Source organism: Cebus imitator, unplaced genomic scaffold, assembly GCF_001604975.1.
Source record: "Cebus imitator isolate Cc_AM_T3 unplaced genomic scaffold, Cebus_imitator-1.0 Scaffold242, whole genome shotgun sequence".
Taxonomy (NCBI): Eukaryota; Metazoa; Chordata; class Mammalia; order Primates; family Cebidae; genus Cebus; species Cebus imitator.
In genome coordinates this window covers 1,519,548-1,544,412 of record NW_016107557.1, presented here as the reverse complement: position 1 = coordinate 1,544,412, position 24,865 = coordinate 1,519,548, and the positions used below count along the sequence as shown (strand labels likewise).

At 40.3% G+C, this 24,865-nt stretch overlaps 1 protein-coding gene across 6 annotated transcripts in view; it reads right to left on the bottom strand.

Moving 5' to 3' along the window:
* PTPN2 (protein tyrosine phosphatase non-receptor type 2) overlaps positions 1–24,865 on the bottom strand; it is a 112,588-nt gene that overhangs the window by 45,041 nt on the left and 42,682 nt on the right. For all 6 annotated transcript variants that reach the window (XM_017498454.2, XM_017498452.2, XM_037727862.1 and 3 more), the window contains 2 exons: positions 9,525–9,625; positions 5,044–5,142 (listed from right to left, as the gene is read on the bottom strand). In XM_017498454.2, the coding sequence (XP_017353943.1) occupies positions 5,044–5,142; positions 9,525–9,625 (200 nt within the window). The remainder of the gene's footprint in view (positions 1–5,043; positions 5,143–9,524; positions 9,626–24,865) is intronic.

Genomic DNA, 24,865 nt, shown 5'->3' with positions numbered 1-24,865 from the left:
AAAATAACATTATATATTTGCTTATTAAAATTAAAGTGGGGGAGAGAATGAGAAGATAAGCCTCTTTAACCTAGAGTGGCTACATTTGGCAGAACTACTGATAAGAAATTAAAATCTGTGACAATAAACACATCTTCCCAAATGCCAAAGTATGAAGCCAGCAGACTGAAGCAAGGTGAAATAGTCATTTCACTAAGAAAAAAATACCAGAAAAAGTTATTTTTAAAAAATGGCCATTTCTCTTTTTCCAATTCACAAACAGCTACAGGCAAACAATAAACATTCCTCCAAAACCAATAACTACTATGAATTAATACTTTAAAAGGTGCTAAAAGACAAATAAATGATATAAGAAGCAAAAGAGTATAAATAAGAATTAAAACAACTCAGAAACAAGGTGACAGAAGATAGAAAAGTTCGAATAATAGAACACATCATTTCAGAAATGAGGATTAAACTAGAAGGAAAAGAGAAATAAATATAATAGATAATAATGCCTTAAGAGGAAAAGAAAGATTTTTTTTTTTAAAGAGACAGTCTTGCTCTGTAGCCTAGGTTGGAGTGTAGTGGGATGACCTTGGCTCACTTCAGCCTCAAGCAGTACCCCAGCCCCAGCTGGGACTCCAGGTGCATGCCACCATGCCTGGCTACTTTTTTGTACTTTTTGTAGAGGCAGGGTCTCACTTCGTTGTTGAGGCTAGTTTCGAATTCCTGGGTTCAAGTGATCCTCCTGCCTCAGCCTCCTAAAGTGCTGGGATTATAGGTGGGGACTTCAAACTTGGCCAGAAAAAAAAAATTTAGATAAAACAGAAATAAAGAGATGGATGGGCGAGGTGGCTCATGCCTGTCATCTCAGCACTTTGGGTGGCCGAGGTGGGAGGATGACAAGGTCAGGAGATAGAGACCATACTGGCTAACACCGTAAAACCCCATCTCTACTAAAAACACAAAAATTAGCCAGGTGTGGTGGTGCACGCCTGTAGTCTCAGCTACTGGGATGCTGAGGCAGGAAAATCCCCTGAACCTAGGAGGCGGAGGTTGCAGTGAGCCAAGATCACACCACTGTACTCCAGCCTGGGCGACACAGTGAGACTCGGTCGCCAAAAAAAAAAAAAAAAAAAAAAAAAAGAGAGAGAGAGAGAGAGAAGCAGGATTAGAGAGAATGTGACAAATAAAATAGGCAAGGAAAATCCAACACATGTCTAACAGGAAGACTCAAAGAACACTAAAGCAAGCAAGGGAGCAGAACGAATACTAAGGACTGTAATTCAACAACTATTTCTTTTTAAAAAAAGTATTTAAAAAATAAGAAAAAAGTATTTGAATTCGAACACTCAAGAAGGCATCATGCACCAGGAAAAACTGACCCAGAATGACCGATCATTAAGACATATTTTTGGTAAAACTAATATCAGAAAAAAAAAAAGAATTATTTGGGAAATGTAGGTAAAAAGAACAAGAGACTTATAAAGGAAATAAAATAAGATGTCCATTCGACTTTGGTGGAATACCAGAAGGAAATGGAAAAATGTTTACGTTGTTCAAAGAATAGTACGTGAGCCAAGGATTTTATGTCCTGGCAAACGGACTTTCAGATATTACAACAGCAAATGAACCATCACTGACATGTAAAAAATCAGAGACGCCGGGTACGGTGGCTCACACCTGTAATCCCAGCACTTTGGGAGGCTGAGGTAGGTGGATCACCTGAAGTTGGGAGTTCAAGACCAGTCTGACCTACACGGTGAAACTCTGTCTCTACCAAAAATACAAAAAATTAGCCAGGCGTGGTGGCACATGCCTGTAATACTAGCTACTTGGGAGGCTGAGGCAGGAGAATTGCTTAAACCCAGGAGGTGAAGGTTGCAGTAAGGGGAGATTGCGCTATTGCACTTCAGCCTGGGCAATAAGAGCGAAACTCTGTCTCAAAAAAAAAAAAAAAAAAACAATTCAGAGACTATAACGCCCACAAGTCCCTCCTTAGGATCCACTAAAGAATGAGCTTTAGTCAGAATGACTGGAGAAACAGCAACAAAGATGGTTGATGAATATTTAATAATACTTGTTTGTAGAACTAAGATTCTACAAGAGATGCAAGGGTGAGACTACAGTTTGTAAAGTACAACTTAGAAACACCAGGAAGAGAATGAAAAAACATATCAAAAATTATAAACCATTTTTGGCCGGACTCAGTGTCTCACACCTGTATCTCAGCACTTTGAGAGGCTGAGGCAAGCAGATCATAAGGTCAGGAGTTCAACACCAGCCTGGCCAAGGTGGTGAAACCCCATCTCTACTAAAAAGACAAAAAATTAGCAAGGAGTGGTGGCACGTGCCTGTAATCCTAGCTACTATGGAGGCTGAGGCGGAGAACTGCTTAAACTCGGTAGGTGGAGGTTGCAGTGAGCCAAGATCACGCCACTGCACTCCAGCCTGGGTGACAGAGTGAGACTCCATCTCAAAACAAAACAAAACAAAACAAACAAACAAAAAACTATTTTCAGTAATTATTTTGGTAGTAGATGATATCATGGTTATGGTTATGTTTTGTATATGATATAGGAAGAAGGAAATGAGTCATTATAAGATAGTTTACATCTCTCATATGCTTGAGAAGCAGGATTCTTGGTATGAAAAAGGGAACAGCAGATATAAGATGGAAGGAGCCAGGCAACTGTTATAGTCCCAAATTTGAATTGTAAATATCATTACGAACTCTTCTGGTATGTTATCTTAATATACGCATATTGTTCCTTAGCTTTTGTCCACTGAAAAGTCCTAAAAACAATGTCTGGTCCAATAGCAATACATATCCTCACTTTTGTTGTGTGAAATACTATTGCCCATTAAAAGAAACCAAAGATCCTTAGAGAAATGGCTGGTTCCAGGTCTGAGTGGCAAGTTTGAGATGAGTCTGCAATACGCAGTCATTCCACAGAGCAAGAAAAAAAAAAAAATTTTTTTTTTTTTTTTTTTTGAGACAGGGTCTCACTCTGTCACCCAGGCTAGAGTGCAGTGGCATGATCAGATAACTGCAGTCTCAACCTCCTGGCCTCAAGCGATCCTCCTGCCTCAGTCTTCCAGGTAGCTGGAACTACAGGCACATGCCACCACGCCCAACTAATTTTTGTATTTTTTGTAGAGACCAAGTTTTACCAAATTGCCCAGGCTGGTCTCAAACTCCTGGGCTAAAGTGATCTGCCTGACTCGGCTTCCCAAAGTGCTGAGATTACAGGTGTGAGCCACTGCACCCAGCCATGGAAACTATGACAGGTTTGTTAAAAAAGACTTAGGGCAGGGTGAGGTGGCTTACACCTGTAATCCCAGCACTTCGTGAGGCCGAGGTGGGCAGATCACTTGAGGTCAGGAGTTCAAGACCAGCCTGGCCAACACAGTGAAACCGTCTCTACAAAAATACAAAAATTAGCCAGGCATGTGGTGGGTGCTTTTAATTCCACTTACTCAGAGGCTGCAGCAGGAGGATTGCTTGAACCCAGGAAGCAGAGGTTGCAGTGAGCTGAAATAATGCCACAGAGCAAGACTCTGCCTCAAAAAAAAAAAAAAAAAAAGGATTCAGGACCCAACCTAAATACATTGCTGTTAGCCAATGACAGGATAATTTGATTCAAAATAAAGAAAATAACTGCAAAGGAGTGAAATGAATCCAATATGTTTAAATCCATATTAATTCATCCTCTCCTGCCACTCTCCACCAGAAAAATTCCTAAGTGGTCGTCTGTTGAGGAGAGATGACCTCAATAGGGAATCAACACATTTTGGAAAATTGCTTTTAAGTGGTCCACTAGAATGGGAAGTTTCTTTTTACAGAATAAATCTTCCAAAAAAGCCGAAGAAGTAATGACAGAATTGAATTATCACCATCTTTAGCCCCTAATGAATTAAGGAGCTCAGTACTGACCAATAATGGCTGTTAATGTAATAAAAAGAACAATAATCAGATATTATGGGTCTCTTGATGAATAACACATTACCTACCACCTGTGAAGTAATTGTCCCCAAAATAATTAAACCTGACTCTTGTTAACCATCTAGGTCCAACGACCATGAACTTGATTTCTAAATTCTGGTGACAGTGTTATCTATTATAATTACACTCCAAAATGAGAGAAATAAAATGTGCAAATCATTTGGTCTGCAATGCTGCTCAAAGTGACAATGTCATAATCCTTAGCTTTTTTTTTTTTTTTTTTTATGGAGTCTCATTCTATTGCCCAGGGTGGGGTGCAGTGGTTTTGAGATGGATTCTCACTCCGTCATCTAGGCTAGAGTGCAGTGGTGCAATCTTAGCTCACTGCAATCTCTGCCTCCCAGGTTCAAGTAGTTCTCCTGCCTCAGCCTCCCAAGTAGCTGGGATTACACCTGGCTAATTTTTGCATTTTTAGTAGAGATGGGGTTTCACCATGTTGGCAAGGCTTGTCTGGAACTCCTGACCTCAAGTGATCTGCCTGCCTCAACTTCCCAAAGTGCTGGGATTATAGGTGCGAGCCACCGTGCCGGACTAATCCTTAAATGATATTGAAGATCAGGAAAAACCATTGTAAATGACTATGCTGACACTGCTGGAAATTCTGGCATGTCATTGCTACATCTTGATTAGAAGTGGATTAGGAAATTTTCATAATCATTAAAAACCAGCAATTATGAATGTAGAATAAAGTAAGAAATCTGAAGTAGAACAGCACAAGATCTTAAAGCTGGAAGAGACCTTACCAACAGTACTTCCTAGGCATTCTAAAGATCTAGTTATCACTGCTAGTCAGTATTCATTCCATTATATTTCTATCTTGGAAATGAGAGGTCTGCAACTGTTATATAAATACTTAAGGGAAAAGGATACATGAGTTTTTCTGGTCAGAAACACATTGACCACCAGCCTTTAGCAACGAAAAGCATCTTTAGGCCCGATGTAACTCCTTAGCAATTAAAGGCCAAAACTAAGGAAGATTGGCCTGAAAATGACAATCTTTATAGGCTAATGATCACATACAGTATACTAAGTTGTAAATATTAACTATTACTCACCGATTCTTTCTCCACTGTGCGGTTCAGCATGACAACTGCTTTGGTCTTCTGCTGCCAAACCATAAGCCAGAAATGGCAGCATGTGTTAGGAAGTGGACCCTATGAGGAGAGAGGAGAGAGAACAGATGAGGGAAGGAGATAGAGCAATGCTCCAGGAAAGCCTCATCAAGTCTGCTCCTGACATGTTATAAGACAGATAGCGGATGGGCTTATAAGAAGTAAACCAGGACTTCCAATTCACCTGATTTCAAAAACAGGTCTGGATTTTTGGTTATAAATGATCAAAACTGACTTTTATTTTCTTAGGCAAAAAAGGAATTGTTGAAGATATCAGGTAGCTTTCAGAGTTGAGGACTAGAGAGCCAAGCTTGGGTAGAAACCAAGGCACAGGCCAGGTCCTGCTCCAAAGAAAGTCAACCTGGGACACTGCTCTTGATACTGTCACTAATATCCCCTTGTTTTTGCTGGCACTGCCATATGAAGGTGGCTGTAGTACTGACGTATAATCTATAGGCGAAGCAGAGACAAAAATCACAGTAGGAGTATCTGACTGATCATGTTCTAGCTGCAAAGGCAGACAAAGGAAATTTCTGTTCTCTTCATTTTCTATAGCAGAAAGAGAAGACCTGCCTCCCACACATCACAGAAGATCCATTAGGAAAGAAGTCTGTACCATCAATGGCCAGGCAACCAACTCAAGTCAGCTACAAAAAGATTTCTAGAAAAACTAGGAATCATTAAAGTACCTGAACCACAATGAAACTGTTAATCAACAAATGTACAGTATGTATGGCCTCAGTGGAAGAATATTGGACAGAGTTTAAAAAGGTCAACAGTCTATGTTACAACAATGCCATGGGGATAAAAGCAAAATATTTACATACTTCCTATTGCCTTCACATTTTAATGATAGCATAGGGTAAAAGACAGGACCAAGAGATGAAAGTCTATGCACAAATTTTAACTAGTTTTAAACGAGGTTAAAATGAAATGTAGTTTTGCTATACAGCTAAGTGCTCGACTTACGACCACAATTGGTTCCGACAGACTGGTCGTAACATGATTTGGTCCTAAGTTGAGTAGGCTATATGCACGCGGAGATGGTAGTGCTGCCGGAAGCTGGTCCGCACTGAACGTTTGCGCTGCCAGACGCGGAGCAGTCGTGGCTAGCTAGCGACTGTGGTCGTAAAGTCGAATGGTCGTTAAGTTGCATAGGTCGTAAGTCGATCAATACCTGTACCTAAAATAACTCTGAACATGCATTCAACTTACATGGAATGTGGCAGAATGGTAACAGTTAGGAGCAGAGTCAAGAGTGGGGGCCAGGGCTGCCCAGAGCTTCAGATCCACATGCAACAAGGGGGTTAAAGTGGTTCTAGACCACTTTAAAAAGCATCTTTTTTTGTTGTTGTTTTTTTGAGATGGAGCCTCTGCCACCTGGGCTAGAGTGCAGTGTTGTGATCTCAGCTTTCTGCAACCTCCTCCTCCCAGGTTCAAGCAAGTCTCCTGCATCAGCCTCCCAAGGAGCTGGGATTATAGGCACCCACCACCACAACTGGCTAACTTTTCTATTTTTAGTAGAGACAGGTTTTATCATGTTGGCCAGGCTGATCTTGAACTCCTGACCTCAAGTGATCCACCTGCCTCAGCCTCCCAAAGTGCTAGGATTACAGGCGTGAACAACAGTGTCCAGACAACTAAAAGCATCTTTAGGCCTGGTGTACTCCTTGATATACACCAGATACTCAATAAATATTACTTAAATGCATAAACCAAGGTTAAGTTGTAAAAATGCTAAAAGTCTACTGAGGATCCTGACAAACTACAACCTACTATTTGAGAACGGTGTTTTCCTCACTCAACAGATTTTTCTATTACTTGATCTGCTTCCAAAACAAAACATAACAGCAATGAGGAAATCCCCAGTAAAATGAATGCCCTTTTCTTTAATCTAAAAAAAAACAAGGGATGTAGCAATTTGCCAGTGAGGTCACTGCTTGGCACACAATCACACCCCATGCCATTCCACTGGTGATTCTAAACTAAATAATAAACAGGAACACAGCTGCTACAGTATAAAGGGCACTGTTTGTTTGTTTGTTTTTCCAAGACAGAGTCTCACTCTATCACCCAGGCTGGAATGCAATGGCACAATCTCAGTTCACTGCAACCTCTGCCTCCCAGGTTCAAGCAACTCTCCCTGCCTCAGCCTCCTGAGTAGCTAGGATTACAGGCGTGCACCACCATGTCCAGCTAATTTTTGTATTTTTAGTAGAGACGGGGTTTTACCATGTTGGCCAGGCTGCTCTTGAACTCCTGACCTCAGGTGATCCGCCCACCTCCGCCTCCCAAAGTGCTGGTATTACAGGCGTGAGCCACCGCGCCCTGCCACAGGTTTTTAAATCAGAGGGACAGAGATTCACATCTCAGCTCTTCCATTTACTAGCAATGCTACCAATTTTCTTCATCTGCAAAATAGACATAATATACCAAGGAGCTGACTTTCAAAAAATACTAATTCATAAAACTCAGAAGAAAAAGATGTTTGAAATAATAATCTACAAAGGACAATCAGAAGAGCTGGGGTAATAAGCATTTCGCATCTCTAGTTTTCTGTATCCCCCATTCCAAACAACCTGCCAATTACAAGGGCAAGAGCTAGGCTGAGATGCAGACTTGGCTCTCGAACAGCTTGCAAAGGAGGCAAGGAGAAGTACTTGTATGACTAATGGACACAGTTAAGTACCACAAAATTATGGGTAAATTAAACCACCAGGTCTTAGGGAGCAAGAAAGGCTGGGAAGGAAACTACAGAAGAATCTCAAAAAAGGTCCTAATACAGAGGGGGAATGCAGAAGAATAGGAGGCTGAGGTTGTAGTAAGCTGAGATCGTACCACTGCACTCCAGCCTGGGCAACAAGCATAAGGCAAAGTGCATGAAAATTTAGGACATATTTGGGAAAAGACAAATAGATCCGTGAGGTGGAAGTGGGGGGATGTAGTGGGCAACTATGCCACTAGAGTGGCAAGGGGAGGTCTTAAAAAGCTGCTGCAATAGGACAAGTGTAATTGAAGAGAGCTCTGAAAAAGGGCAGGGGCAACAGAAGATCAGAAAGAATTTAGCAGATGATGAAGACAGTTTTAATCCCAATGAAAAAAATAGGGAGGCAGCTAGCTTGGTAAAAAAGATACAGAATGTGCAGATTTTGAAATCCAGTAAAAATATCAAAATAGAGACCTGAAAAATATGTAGGGAAATTCAGGAGAGAAGAAAAATCCAGAGACAGGCTTCTGAGTTCTTGCATTAAATATGCAGGGCTCCTTCAGGACACACATAGCGGTAAGAGGTTCAAAAACAATCACTAGGAGGCTGGGCGAGGTGGCTCAGGCCTACAATCCCAGCACTTTGGGAGGCCAAGGCAGGCGGATCACCTGAGGTCAGGAGTTAGAGACCAGCCTGAGCAACATGGTGAAACCTTGTCTCTACTAAAAAATAGAGAAATTAGCTGGGTGTGGTGGTGGGCACCTGTAATCCCAGCTACTCGGGAGGCTGAGGCAGAAGAATCACTTGAACCTGTGAGGCTGAGGTTGTAGTGAGCTGGGTGACAGAGTGAGACTGCCTCAAAAAAAAAAGTTATTTAATGACTCTGGATCTCCTTAGATTCCTCATGTATAAAATAAAGGCAATACTATTTACCACAGAGGGTTGTCATATGGTTTAAATTATACAAAGCATGTAAAAACAGTCATTCTGATTCAAGTTAGGTTTTCAAAAATCTAAATATTATGGTGTATCTTTTGAATATTTAAAAATCTTTAGGGTGAAATGACAGCACTGTTAATTAAGTCTTTATTACTTGATGAACAAACAGTAGTTGCGGATACACAAAAATCTCTTATTATCTTAGAATGGAAGGAAAGTCATGGTTATACACGGGTGTGGCTGATGTGCTCAGAGGCAATCGGGCAGAAGGCCAAAGGGAGCACAGGGCCTTACAGCTGGGCCTCTGGAGCACCTGGTCTCAGTACCCACACAGGTCCTTGAAGACAACCAGAAACCACCTAGGGCTTGGCATACTCTCTGAAGATATATGTGAGGCAGGGGGAGGAACAGAAGAGCCATCTAGGACTTCTGGTTTCGCCACAGGGTATGGGAAGAGAAACAGAAGAAGCTAAGAAGAATTAGCAGAGCTCTGTGTCAGATACAACATGAGGAACACAATCTGCCCAAAGAACTGGCCTAAGCCATTTCATAAGAATTTTGCTTCACAGAACACATAATATCAAAAATAACTTGGCTTTTATCTTAAATACTCAAAGGTGCAAACCTTTATAATTTCCATAATTAATACATCGCCAGAAAAAACTGAAATACCATTTCATTTCCAAAAGAAGTCAAGATATACTTTTACCTATGATTTAAAGCAGAACAACCACAAACACATCATTTTCAGGCATTTGCTTGGTATTGTACTACTTGCCTGTGTTAAGATGTAACTCCTTTGTGCCTCTTCTATGTCAACTAAGCTGGCATTAATATAATCATTCTCAGCATTTTGCAGTTTAACACGACTGTGATCATCTGAAAATAGAGAATGATAAACCACAACTGTCATTTCAAACTTAACTGTTTTTTAAATCTCCATATTAATATTCTAGGTATTTATAAAAGGATAGAAGAATTAAGAAAAATAAGTTAGCACCATAGAAGAGTTGAGACAAACCCTAAATTATTCTCTACTTTTTTTTTGTAGGGAGTATAAAATGTAATCTTGTTTGTTCTTATAGTGCTGGAAGGGAAGTGCTTCTGTTTGTAGCACATTAGCTGTTGTGATTTGAAAAAAATCGACTAGAGTGAAACATAGTAAAATGAATAAAGTACTTACCTTCCTAAAAGTAACAGGATAATTCAGATTCTTGGTACCTAAGAATTCATTAGTCTACCTACAAAATGATAACTAATCTCAAATAGATGAGACTAGATGTCCAAGGTAACTATATTTCACCCTATCCATTTCTCAAAAGATATTAATTCTACCATGTTTAAATAAATTTTAGCACTGAACTGTGTTTAGGTTAAATGCTGAAAATATTTAAAGACAGTTGAAAGATTCCAATTGTATTCTTTAAAAGACCACTGAAGATAACTCCACTACTTAGACTCTGTTAACAGTTCAGATATATTTCTAGTTTTTAAAAGTAAAAATCTCATAGACTGAGAATTTATGTTAATTTGAATGTGAAATACAAAACATGACCTTATACATTTAGATGGGAAAGGAAGAAAAGCATGACACAAGGAGAAAAAGCCCATGCATAACAATAGAATTAACTCAGAATCTTCAACATACAACTGCTGGATACATATCACTGAATTGTAAATTGAAAACATGGTGTCTGATGTTTAACTCTAGAGAATGCATACTATTACAAAGTCCATCTCAAAGAAATCTATACTAAATAGCCAGTCTCTCCTTACTTTGAAACTAAAAAAAATGTTTATATTATCTCCAAATGAAAGAAAATGTTAAATGGCTTTAGTTTCACACATCAATTTATCTGAGATGTTTCTGCTGGACTGAACCCAAGATCTCTGTAAATATTACATGTCATTTGCCAACAGGAAAACTAAGATCTTGTTATAGTAAATCACATATACTAGTGTTCTCGGAAAGATGATGTCAACAAGCACTTTTTTTAAAGTCATTTTTTTTTAACAGTTTAATCATCCTTTAACTGTTATATTATGTAAAACAATAAAAAGGTCAGCAACCTAATTAAAATAAGACCACATATCTCCTAGACAATATACCAAAAAAATAATGCCTGGTTTTAAAATACTACACAATTTTAAAATTAAAGTTTCACTAAAATATCACACCAAAGGAATGTATTTCCTCATGTTGCAATCACAGAAAGAGCACAAACCAAAGGCTACTCATATCTATTGCACAACTGAAAACAGCTATTTGGCTGTAGGAATCCGTAAAACCCGGGAAGGTCCACCTCACAGGGTGCTGGGAATCCGGTTACCCCACATGGCACTACCCCACATCCTTGCCCAGCTATGGAGGAAGTAAAACTGAAGAAAGACCTTCAGCAGTTTGGCTTTAAGAGTATTTGATACCCCACCCTCAGGACTCTGAACTAAAATTCACTGCTCTTTTTTTCTTCAATCAGTAAAATATGCACCAGGTGTTACCTCAGTGCTCTATAAGCATAGTAACCACACACCAGAAAAGCACAGATCCAGTTCTGGGAGGCAGTGAGGAGGAGGGTGCTACCTGCAGGGCACTGGGTCCGCAGGGCTCAGCCCCAGGCAGTGGCCTCGATTCCGGTCTAACATTAATTTACACAGAGTCAGCAGAAGCAAAGGAACAGTGAATTTTCTCAGGAAGTTTTTGTTTGTTTGTTTGTTTGTTTAAATTTTGCTATCAGATAATAAATACTAAAAAAGAAAGGTAATCCTTGGGAAAACTCTATAGCTATTTAGAACTGGCTATAAATGTTCTTTGAGCCTATATTTTCTTCTCAAGGCTGATTAAAAACAAAACTCAAATACCTACATCACTAGATATTATTTTAATTCTTCTGTTCTATTAAGAATAATACATACGAAGGAAAAATGAAAAACAATTTTAAAAGAAAAAATCTTAAAGCAAAAAGGAGAAATAAAACTCTAATATAAATTAAAAATAAAATTATTTTAAAAATTCAAAAAGATTAATACAGAATAGAAAGTATATATAACTTTTTTATTTAGAAGAGACTGTAGAGAAAAAAACATAACTAAAACACATCACTTTAAAATAACTATCGCAAAAGACTGTGAATATACACATTACAGGAAGTGAAACTATCAAAGCCTTTTTATGAGAAACCATGTGTGACTTTATAACTCATATTCTTTAGTGAAGATAACAAAGAAGGGCACTGCCTATTCTCCAATTAAGAACCACAATACACAGTTTCGAGTTTGTGAGAGCATATACAGGTTTCCTTACACCTAAGTCACAGGTCTCTTTTCCCTGACCAGATACCATCAGCCAGCCCCAGATCTGTAAACTAACCACTAAAAACCAAACTTTTGACTTCTTAATGAGAAAACACAGAAAGGTACATCCTTTCTCCTCTTTCATAAGAGCCTCTGAAATGACATTATCACAACAGCAGCATCTCATAACCTTTGGGCTATGTAAGTCAGTCCCAAAGCCCACAAAACTTTACCATCAGCATAAGTCTGGCTACCTCCCTCTTTCCAATCTTTTAAAGGATCCAGTAAAGGGAGAAAAATGAAGCTAGTTCAAACTCTTTTGCATGATACCACAAAAGCAACCAAACCACACTTCCACAGGAAATCTTATTTTTCAACCTCTACCAGCACCAGTAGCAGAACTATCAAGAAATACACTTTTTTTTTCTACAGGCATCATCTGCCTTAATTCTTGTCACTGAGTGAATGAAGAAATGCAATACCCAAATAGAGCTGCGGGTTATAACTTGAATAAAAATTAAGCCAATTTCTGACAAGGAGTCCATTTACCTCCTACCCTCAAACAGCGTGCTTTCTGAGAAACAGCTCCACCTCTCAAGAAATGACTACTGCTAGTCATGGCTGTGCTGACAATACAGATTAGTTTCCTCTTTCAATACTGTCATCATAAGTTTAAAAAAAAAAAAACAAAAACCCCACAGGTTTCACCAAATATATCGTTATTGTAAAGACATCTCCTTTTGGAAAGTTTTCTAGGTCAAACAGGGAGGAGGATTTGTATTCATTGTAACTGGTTACAATTCATCCTCAACAGGTTACACCCCGGCAAAGATTAAGAATCCTTAATTTATGGCTGGGCGCCACGGCTCACGCCTGTAATCTCAGCACTTTGTAGGAGCGAGACAGGTGGATCACCTGAGGTCAGGAGTTCAAGACCAGCCTGGCCAACGTGGTGAAATCCCATCTCTACTAAAAGTACAAAAACTAGCTGGGCGTGGTGGCAGGCGCCTGTAACCCCAGCTACTCAGGAGGTTGAAACAGGAGAATCGCTTGAACCTGGGAGGCAGAGGTTGCAGTGAGCAGAGATTAAGCTTCTGCACTCCAGCCCAGGCCACAAGAACGAAACGCTGCCTCAAAAAAAAAAAAAAAAAAAAAAAAAAAAATCCTCAATTTGCAAGTCAGGTAAGAAGACAACCAATTCTAATAGTACAGCGTGAACCAGTGACTTTCCCCCTTTAGTTGTTCCCATTCTCAACTAAGGGTAATCAGTGCGTTTTCAAATAGTGATGTCCAAGAACTCAAAGCATTTTCTAGATATGTCAACTCTCTTCCATTCTGCAGGTAAAATAGTTGAAGAACAAATATTATGCATTCTCTCTCATACATTGAGCAATGAGCCAAAAACAAAGCTGGCACGAAACACCAGGTCATCCTATACTCCCTCATATTAATGAAGAATACAAACCTTAGTACACATAGAAAATTAACATTTCAATTGTTTGTGCTGCAAAGAAAATTCTACTAGATGAAAGATTTCTAACTGACCACAAAACCAACCAGAACTACTGTCTAGAACCATTTGGTGTTTACAACATGTCAGGTTTGTGTGACACATGTCATTGGCTACCTCAGTCCTTACAGCTCTATGAAGTGGATATGAATATGAATCACACTCATCTCACTGTCACTCAGGGAAGTCAAGTCACCAGTGTAACACACTAGAGCATAAAAATGAAACCTACGTTTGCGCAATTTAAGAGATTACCTATTTCTCACATTCTGCATTCCATGTCTCCCTGATCCAACCAGTTGGTGCCTTTACCATCCTTTCCATACACCCTAACTTCTTGCTGACATCACTTTTCACAATGCTCTCCATTCAGGTGTGATTTCCATCTCCTTTCTCAAATAAACTCCACTTTCGAGTCGATGCAGTTCATGAGATATCTGCTGAATACTTTCAGCAATCATCACAATTTTTAGTCAATATATTTTAACTTACGGTAAGACAGTATTTGTTTGAAGCTTTTAAAAAGGAAAAAAAATTCTATTAAGCAGTGACTCTGAGCACTGATAAGTTATTGCATAAAACATCGTGGGAAGGAGCCTAAGCAGTTGCTGCCTGAATAGACCTAGTGAGATCAGGAGGAAAGAGAAATTCCAGAAGGTACATTGTAAACAGGAATGTAAGGGAATGGCGTAGTGTGCAGGACTGGCAAATTCAGAAACGCTGATGAGCTAAGTAGAGAGGTAGGTCCCCAAACACATTAAAGGCAGACCCTCAAGGGCATGTAGGCTGTGCTATAGGCACAGGTTCTCGACAAGGTCCCAATGAAGTTATTTAAAGGACTGATATAAATACATTTGATTTTCATGAAAATAACTCCCAGCAGCATGTAAGATGGACTGAACAAGGAGGAAGGCAAATTTATAGACTGAGAGTTTAATCAAGAGGTGATGAGGCCTGAATCAAGTAGTGGCAGTGGGAATGGAGAGTATTTCCAGGCAGTACCATACAGCCTTGCAATAAAGTACACATTGTTTAGGAAACATTTGGTAAGTTCAACCTTTTCCAAACAATAGTTTACTGTCCTTGAAATTGTTAGTCTCTCTCAACCCATCATGATTTCAAGATCTTAAACTTGACAAGGACAATGTCACTAATTAAATTCTGATTCCACAAATCTCCTAATTGAAAAAGTCCTCTTTAACCTGTCCCCAAGAGTCTGCAACAAAAAGAATACCCGAGAAGTGTCTTTACAAAATAGGTAAAATTCATTAATGTAGTTTGGAAAATGGACATTTTTCCTCCTTGGCAGCTTGTATAAAATAAGGCACACTAATCTTCACTTTAAATCTATCAGTATCTCACCATTTTCTTTGAAACTCAGAATCTCTGCTTCTAGGAGAGGTAAACGCTAAAAAAAAAAATTGTGGATAGAGAGACTTAGGGAAAAGGATTTTACTTTCTTTCTTTTCTTTTTCTTTTTTTGTTTTTGAGACAGTCTCGCTCTGTCACACAGGCTGGATGGAGTGCGGTGGTGCGATCTTGGCTTACTGCAGTCTCTGACTCCTGGGTTCAAGCAATTCTCCTGCCTCAGCCTTCCACGTGGCTGGGACTACAGACTCGTGCCACCATGCTTGGCTGATTTTTTTGTATTTTTAGTAGAGACAAGGTTTCACCATGTTGGCCAGGTTGGTTTCAAACTGCTGACCTCAAGTGATCCGTCTGCCTCAGCCTCCCAAAATGCTAGGATTATAGGCATGAGCAACCATGCCCGGCCAAGAATTTTACTTTCATCACATCCAAAGTCCCATGAGACACCACGCAAACAATGCGGACCAAATATCTATATTGCTGATACAGCAATAAACATAACTAAGTAAAGTATATGAGTAATAAATGCTACGACAAAAGGTAGAGTAATGGGATTCAGCCCCGGGGAGAGGGGCAGGTTACAATTCTAAACAGTGTGGTTAGGGTGGGTCTTGTGACTGCCCACCCAGGGTGGGTCATATGTAAGCACAGACGTGGAAGGGGTCAGTCTCGTCAGTCTTAAGGATATTGTAGAGCAGCGTTCCAACCAGAGAGAACGGCGAATGCCTTAAGTTGGTACATACCTAACATGTCAGAGGGGCATGACGAATGTGGCTTGAGCCATCGGGACAAAAGGGAGAGGAGCAGTCTGCAGTTTAGGTTCGGAGCATCGAGAAATCTTGTACTGATTCATTTCTCTCACTTCCTAAATTTGACTATCAGGGGAAAAGGGCTGCAACTTTCCATTTTCTCAGAGTGCCTACCTAGTAGAATGTCATAACAATTTAAGTCAGCAAGTATTCAAACACTGTTTATATGATGAATTTCAGAATATTTTCACATATTCAAATTGCTAAACCTGCTAAAATTTTGTCAGAATGACAAATCACTATCAATCCATTCTGAAACGTAAGCAGGAAATAAAATGGCGTTAACTGACTTTCTTAAGCGTAAACTAATTCAGCAAAAAGGAAAAGCGCAGAAGCCTCCAATACAGGTATCTGAAATTTTGTGGTGCAGATGAAAAACATGGGTGAGGGGAGGTTTGAGGGATCTAAAGATGTGGATTCTGATCTCTGCTTTGGTTCTACCAACCTACATGATTTCAGACAAAGCCATGATTTCCCAGAAGAGGGTGACTACTACTTGAGAAACATTATCAGCATCCCAGACACTGACAGTCCCGTGATAAGGAGTGTTCTGGGGTCTGTTTTCTTGTCTGTCAAAATCAGTGGCTCGATGGGACCAGTTCTTCTTGATTATTTTCACTGACAGATCCTCTTTAATACCTTAAGAGGGTAATAAAGTATAAAATTCCTTGGTAATTCCTATTTTACCTTAAAAATTTACAGCAATTTCAAAATTCTACTTGATCATATACCTGCATTTTAATCTACAAACAACCACACCCTCGCCCCAATCCTGAGTACAGCTGACCGTCCTGGACTCTAGCACTCTCCCTGTACACTTCCGCAGCTCCCTCCGCCCAGCGTAAGTGCTCTAGGGCAGACCACCCCACCCAAGGTACTGTGGGTGGGGTGTAAGAGGGGTCTCTTAGGGCAAGATTCTGATCAGCTTCACTGGCAGAGGGCAGCAGTGGCACCCAGACCTGGCCAGTAGCAGCCTTCTTACCAGAGTTAAGCTCTTTGCAGCCAGGAACACTGTCGGGTTCACCACAGAGTCCCACTTCTAGCAATGCACTGCCCAGGCCCCCAGTTCCAGAAAGCCATCAAATTCAGATGCGTGAAAAGACACTGCTACAATCCGCAGACCTTATTCTGATTTCTCCAGTTCTATAGGCACTCATTTGCGTGTGTACAGTTCTATGCCATTTTACCACAAACGAATTTGATGATCACAAGACATACCGATTCCATCAGCACAAAGGTCCTGTGTGCCCCTTGCCAGGTACACTCTTCTCCATTCCACCCCTAATCACTAATCTGCTTTCCCTCTCAAGAATTCTCATCATTTCAAGAATGTTATATGCATGGAATCATATACTATGTCATCATTGGGGACTAGATTGTTTTCACCTGGCATGAGTCCTCTGCGAGCTATTCATGTTGTTATATCAAGTTTCTTCCTTTGTATTGCTGAGTAGTATTGTGTGGGTTTTTTTTGTTTTTTTTTTGTTTTTGAGACAGAGTTTCACTCATGTTACCCAGACTGGAGTGCAATGGAGCAATCGCAGCTCACCGCAACCTCCGCCTCCTGGGTTCAGGCAATTCTCCTGCCTCAGCATCCTGAGTAGCTGGGATTACAGGCACAGACCACCATGCCCAGCTACTTTTTCTATTTTTAGTAGAGACGGGGTTTCACCATGTTGACCAGGATGGTCTCGATCTCTTGACCTTGTGATCCACCCGCCTCGGCCTCCCAGAGTGCTGGGATTACAGGCTTGAGCCACCGCGCCCGGCCTATTGTGTGGTTTTAATGTACCATAGTTAACCACTTGAAGGACATGTGGGTTGTTTCAAATCTGGAGCTACCACAAATAAAGCTATTGTGAATATTCATGCACACACTTTTGTGTGGACATATGACTGCATTTCTCTGGGATAAATGATCAGGAGTGCAAGTGCTGGGTAATGTCAGCTAAGTATACATTCCACTTTTTAAGAAACTGCTGAAACTGAAATCTTCCAGAGTGGCTGTACTACTTTACATCCCCACCAGCAGTACATGAGATCCAGCTTCTCTGCATTTTTAGGGTATTGTGATCTCTTTACTTGAGCTGTTTTAGTAGGTGTCTAGTGACATCCCACAACCATGATTTTAATTTGCATTTTCCTAATGGCTAATGAAGTTTTTTATATGTTCATATGCTTATCTGCCATCTGTGTCATATGTTTTGCCCATTTCCTAACTGAAGTTTCTGTTTCTTTTTACTGTTACATTTTGAGAGCTCTATATATAGTCCAGATCTACATTCTTGGTCTGATACATGGCTGACATTTTCTCCCAGTCTGTACTCATCTTTTCATCCTCTTAACAGAGTGTTTTCAGGAGCAAAAGTTTTTTATTTTGATTTAGTATAATTTATTGATATTTTAAATGAATTGTGCTCTTGATGTCATAGCTAAGAACTCTTCAGCTGGGCGCGGTGGCTCACACCTGTAATCCTAGCACTTTGGGAGTCTGGGGCAGGCGGATCACAAGGTCAGGAGACCGAGACCATCCTGGCCAACATGGTGAAACCTATCTCTAGTAAAAATACAAAAATTAGCTGGGTGTGGTGGCGCCTGCCTGTAATACCAGCTGCTTCGGAGGCTGAGGCACAAGAATTGCTTGAACCCAGGAAGCGGAGGTTGCAGTGAGCTGAGATTGTGCCACTGCACTCCAGCCTGGTGACAGAGCGAGAATCCATCTCAAAAAAATAAAATAAAAAAGAACTGGTGGCCAAATAGGAACAGCTCTGGAGTGCAGAGAACAACACAGTGGGTAAGTGATCACCGCATTTCCAAATGAGTTTTTACTGCCCACACAGGAGATTTCTGGGCTGAGAAGTATCACAAGTTTTCAGCACACCTGTTTCAGCCAGTACTGCGGGTCTCCGCACAAAAACTCGCACAAATCCGGGCAGCGGTTTCAACAGGTGCCTGGAACACCTGGGATACAGAGCTGCCTGTTCAACTGAAAAAAACGGGGCTGAAACAGGGAGCCAGGTGATCTGGTTGAGCGGTTGCCACCCCCCGCAAACAGCAGCAATCTAAAACACTCTGGATTGAGACTTTCGCAACAAGCACAGCTGGACCCGGGACAGTCCAACTCTGTGGGGGGAAGGGCATCAGCCATTACCAAGGCAGTCCATCACTACCAAAGCAGTCTGTCATTACAGAGGCAATCCATCTTTACTCAGGCACTACACCATTAACAAGGCAGTCTACCATGACTAAGGCAGTCCGCCATTACTGAGGCAGACCACAATTATCAAGACAGTTCTAACAGGAAGTTCACATAGCATCTGGGCAGAGACCACAGTAGCTCAGTAACGCCCCTGCTGGCAGACTGTGGCTAGACTACCACCTTGCTGGGCAGGGCATCTCTGAAAAAAGGCAGCAGCATGTCAGGAACTTATAAATAAAGCTCTACCTTCCCCGGACAGAGCAACGGGAAAAAAGGCAGTTAGGAGTTCCGCTGCAGCAGAATTAAACGTACCTGCTCAGAGGCTCTGAATGGAACAACGGAATCCCAGCTCAGCACTTGAGCTCCATAAGGGATAGACTGTCTCCTCAAGCAGCTCCCTAACCCCTGTATATCCAAAGAAACACCTCATAAAGGAGAGCTTAGGCTGAAATCTGGCAGGTACCCTTCTGGGACAAAGATAACAGAAGAAGAAACTGGCAGCAACCCTTACTTGTTCTTCAGCCCACAGGGGTGATCCCCAGGCAATCAGGGTCTGGAGTGGACTTCCAGCAGTCCTACAGCAGAGGGGCCTGACGGTTAGAAGGAAAACTAAAAAAGAGAGAAATAACTTCATCATCAACAAAAAGGACATCCACTCAGAGACCCCATCCAAAAGTCACCAACTACAAAGACCACAGGTAGATAAATCCACAAAGATGGGAAGAAACCAGCGCAAAAAGGATAAAAACACAAAAAACCAGAATGCCTCTTCCCCTCCAAGGGATCACAACTCCTCACCAGCAAGGCAACAAAGCTGGATGGAAAATGAGTCTGATGAATTGAAAGAAACAGGCTTCAGAAGGTTGGTATAACAAACTTCTCTGAGCTAAAAGAACATGTCCTAACCCAATGCAAAGAAACTAAGAACCTTGAAAAAAGGTTAGATGAAATGCTAATGGGAATAAACAGCTTAGAGAAGAATATAAATGACCTGATGTAGCTGAAAAACACACAAGAGAACTTGGCAAAGCATACACAAGTTTCAATAGCCGAATCAACCCAGCAGAAGAAAGGATATCAGTGATTGAAGATCAACTCAATCAAATAAAACAAGAATGCAAGATTAGAGAAAAACAGGTGAAAAGAAATGAATGAAGCCTCCAAGAAATATGGGATTATATGAAAAGACATAATCTACATTTGATAGGTGTACCTGAATGTGACAGAGAGAATGAACCCAAGCTGGAAAACACTCTTCAGGATATTAAACAGGAGAACATCCCCAACCTAGCAAGGCAGGCCAACATTCAAGTCCAGGAAATACAGAGACCACCACAATGGCATTCCTCAAGAACAGCAACCACAAAGAACATAATCATCAGATTCGCCAAGGTTGAAATGAAGGAAAAAATGCTAAGGGCATCCAGAGAGAAAGGTTGGGCTACTCACAAACAGAAGCCCATCAGACTCAGAGCAGATCTCTTGGCAGAAACCGTACAAGTCGGAAGACAGTAGGGGCCAATATTCAACATCTTTAAAGAAAAGAACTTTCAACCTAGAATTTCAAATCCAGCCAAACTAAGCTTCACAAGCAAAGGAGAAATAAAATCCTTTACAAACAAGCAATTGCTGAGAGATTTTGTCACCACCAAGCCTGCCTTACAAGAGCTCCTGAAAGAAGCACTAAACATAGAAAGGAACAACCAGTACCAGCCACTCAAAAAATGTACCAAATGGTAAAGGGCAACTACACAATGAAGAAACTATGCCAACTCAGGCAAAACAACCAGCTAGCATCAAAATGGCAGGATCAAGTTCACACATAACTATATCAACCATAGTGTAAATGGGCTAAATGCCCAATCAAAAGATACAGACTAGCAAATTGGATAAAAAGCCAAAACTCATCAGGGTGCCGTATTCAGGAAACCCATCTCACATGCAAGGACACAACAGGCTCAAAATAAAGGGATGGAGGAAGATTTATCAAGCAAATGGAGAGCAAAGAAAAAGCAGGAGTTGCAATCCTAGTCTCTGATAACATAGACTTTGAACCAACAAAGATCAAAATGGACAAAGAAGGGCATGGCATAATGGTAAAAGGATCAAAGCAACAAGAAGAGCTAACTATCCTAAATATATACACACCCAATACAGGAGCACCCAGATACACAAAGCAAGTTCTTATGACCTACAAAGAGACTTAATCTCCCACAAAATAATAGTGGGAGACTTCAACAATCCACTGTCAATATTAGACAGATCAACGAGCCAGAAAATTAACAAGGACATACAGGACTTGAATTCAGATCTGGACCAAGCAAACCTAACACATCTACAGAACTCTCCACCCCAAATCCACAGCATATATATTCTTCTGAGCACCACATCGCACCTACTCTAAAACTGACCACATGATTGGAAGTAAATCACTCCTCAGTAAATGCAAAAGAACAGAAACCATAATAAACAGTCTCTCAGACCACAGTGCAATCAAATTGGAAATCAGGATTAAGAAACTAACTCAGAACTGCACAACCTCATGGAAACTGAACAAATGGCTCTTGAATGTTGACTGGATAAACAATGAAATGAAGGCAGAGATAAAGATGTTCTTCGAAACCAACGAGAACGAACACACAATGTACCAGAATCTCTGGGATACATTTAAAGCAGTGTCTACAGAAAAAATTGTAGTAACAAATGTCCACATGAGAAGCAAGGAAAGATCTAAAATATACACCTTATCATCAAAATTAAAAGAGCTAGAGGAGCAAAACCAAAAAAACTCAAAAGCTAGCAGCAGACAAGAAATAACTAAGATCAGAGCAGAACTGAAGGAGATAGAGACAGAACCCTTCAAAAAAAATCAATAAATCCAGGAGCTGGTTTTTTGAAAAGATCAGCAAAATAGGCCGCTAGCCAGATTAATAAAAAAGAAAAGAGAGAAGAATCAAATAGATGCAATAAAAAATATTAAAGGGGCTATCACCACCTATTCCACAGAAATACAAACTACCATCACAGATTACCACAAACAATTCTATGCACATAAACCAGTAAACCTGGAAGAAATGGATAAATTCCTGGACACTTGCACCCACCCAAGTCTAAACCAGGAAGAAGTTGAAATCCTGAATGGACAAATAAAAAGGGCTGAAGTTGAGGCAACAATTAATAGCTTAACAACCAAAAAATCCCAGGTCCATATGGGTTCACAGTCGAATTCTACCAGACATACAAAGAGGAGCTGGTACCATTCCTTCTGAAACTATTCCAAACAATACAAAAAGAGGGAATCCTTCACAAATCATGTTATGAGACCAACATCATCCTGATACCAAAACCCGGCAGAGACTCAACAAGAAAAGAAAATTTTAGGCCAATATCCATGATGAACATAGATGCAAAAATCTTCAATAAAATACTGGCAAACCGATTGCAACAGGATGTCAAAAAGATTATCCATCATGATCAAGCAGGCTTCATCCCAGGGATGCAAGACTGGTTCAACATATGCAAGTCTATAAACGTAATCCACCACGTAAACAGAACCAAAGACAAAAAACCACATGATCATCTCAATAGATGCAGAGAAGGCCTTCAACAAAAGTCAACAGCCCTTTATGCTAAAAACTCTCAATAAACTAGGTATCAGTGGAACATATCTCAAAATAACAAAAGCTATTTACAACAAACCCACAGCCAATATCATACTGAATGGGCAAAAACTGGAAGCATTCCTTTGAAATCTGGCTCTAGATAAGGATGCCCTCTCTCACCACTCCTATTCAAATAACATTGGAAGTTATAGCCAGAGCAATCAGGCAAGAAAAAGAAATAAAGGGTATTCAATTAGAAAAGGAAGAAGTCAAATTGTCCCTATTTGCAGATGACATGATTGTGTATTTATTCTTTTTCTTTATTTTTATTTATTTATTTTTATTATTCTTCCTAACATATTCTATTGCACGATTGTATATTTATTTAGAAGACTCCATCATCTCGGCCCAAAATCTCCTTAAACTAATAAGCAACTTCAGCAAAGTCTCAGGATACAATATCAATGTCCAGAAATCACAGCATTCCTATACACCAATAACAGACTAAAAGAGAACCAAATCAAGAGTGAACTCCCATTTACAATTGCTACAAAGAGAATAAAATACCTAGGAATACAACTAACAAAGGATGTAAAAGAACTCTTCAAGGAGAACTACAAACTGCTGCTCAAGGAAATAAGAGAGGACACAAACAGACGGAAAAACATTCCATGCTGATGGTTAGGAAGAATGAATACTGTGAAAATGGCTATATTGTCCAAAGTAATTTACCGATTCAATGCTATCCCCATCAAGCTACCTATAACCCTCTTCACAGAACTGGAAAAACCCACCTTAAACTTCTTATGGAACCAAAAGAGAGCCTACATAGCCAAGACAATCCTAAGCAAAAAGAACAAAGATGGAGGCATCACGCTACCTGACTTCAAACTATACCACAAGGCTACAGTAATCAAAACAGCATGACACTGGTACCAAAACAGAGATATAGACCAATGGAATAGAACAGAGGCCTTGGAAGCAACACCACACATCTACAACCATCGGATCTTTGACAAACCTGACAAAAACAAGAAACAGGGAAAGGATTCCCTGTTTAATAAACGGTGTTGGGATAACTGGCTAGCCATGTGCAGAAAGCAGAAACTGGACCCCTTCCTGACACCTTACACTAAAATTAACTCCAGGTGGATTAAAGACTTAAACATAACACCTAACACCATAAAATCCCTAGAAGAAAACCTAGGCAAAACCATTAAGGACATAGGTATAGGCAAGGACTTCATGACTAAAACAACAAAAGCACTGGCAACAAAATCCAAAATAGACAAATGGGACCTAATTAAACTCCAGAGCTTCTGTACAGCAAAAGAAACAATCATTAGAGTGAATGGGCAACCAACAGAATGGGAAAAAGTTTTTGCAACCTACGCATCTGACAAAGGGCTGATATCCAGAATCTACAAAGAACTAAAACAGATTTACAAGAAAGAAACAAACCCATTTAAAAGTGGGCAAAGGAATTGAACAGACACTTTTCAAAAGAAGAAATATATGAGGCCAACAAACATGAAAAAATGCTCATCATCACTGGTCATTAGAGAAATGCAAATCAAAACCACATTGAGATACCATCTCACACCAGTTAGAATGGCAATCTTTAACAAGCAATGGGGAAAGAATTCCCACTTTAATAAATGGTGTTGGGAAAACTGGCTAGGCATGTGCAGAAAACAGAAACTGGACTCCTTCCTGACACCTTACAGTAAAATTAACTCCAGATGGATTAAAGACTTAAACATAAGATCTAATACCATAAAAACCCTAGAAGAAATTCTAGGCAAAACCATTCAGGACAAAGGCATAGGCAACAACTTCATGACTAAAATACCAAAAGCACTGGCAACAAAAGCCAAAATAGACAAATGGGACCTAATTAAACTCCACAGCTTCTGCACAGCAAAAGAAACAGTCATTAGAGTGAATCGGCAACCAACAGAGTGAGAAAAAATTTTTGCAATCTACCCATCTGACAAAGGGCTAATATCCAGAATCTACAAAGAACTGAAACAGATTTACAAGAAAAAAGCAAACAAGCCCATTCAAAGTGGGCGAAGGATATGAACAGACACTTTACAAAAGAAGACACAGGTGAGGCCAACATATGCAAAAATGCTCATCATCACTGGTCATTAGAAAAATGCAAATCAAAACTACATTGAGATACCATCTCACGCCAGTTAGAATGGCAAGCATTAAAAAATCTAGAGACAGGCCGGGCGCGGTGGCTCACGCCTGTAATCCCAGCACTTTGGGAGGCCAAGGCGGGTGGATCACGAGGTCAAGAGATCGAGACCATCCTGGTCAACACGGTGAAAC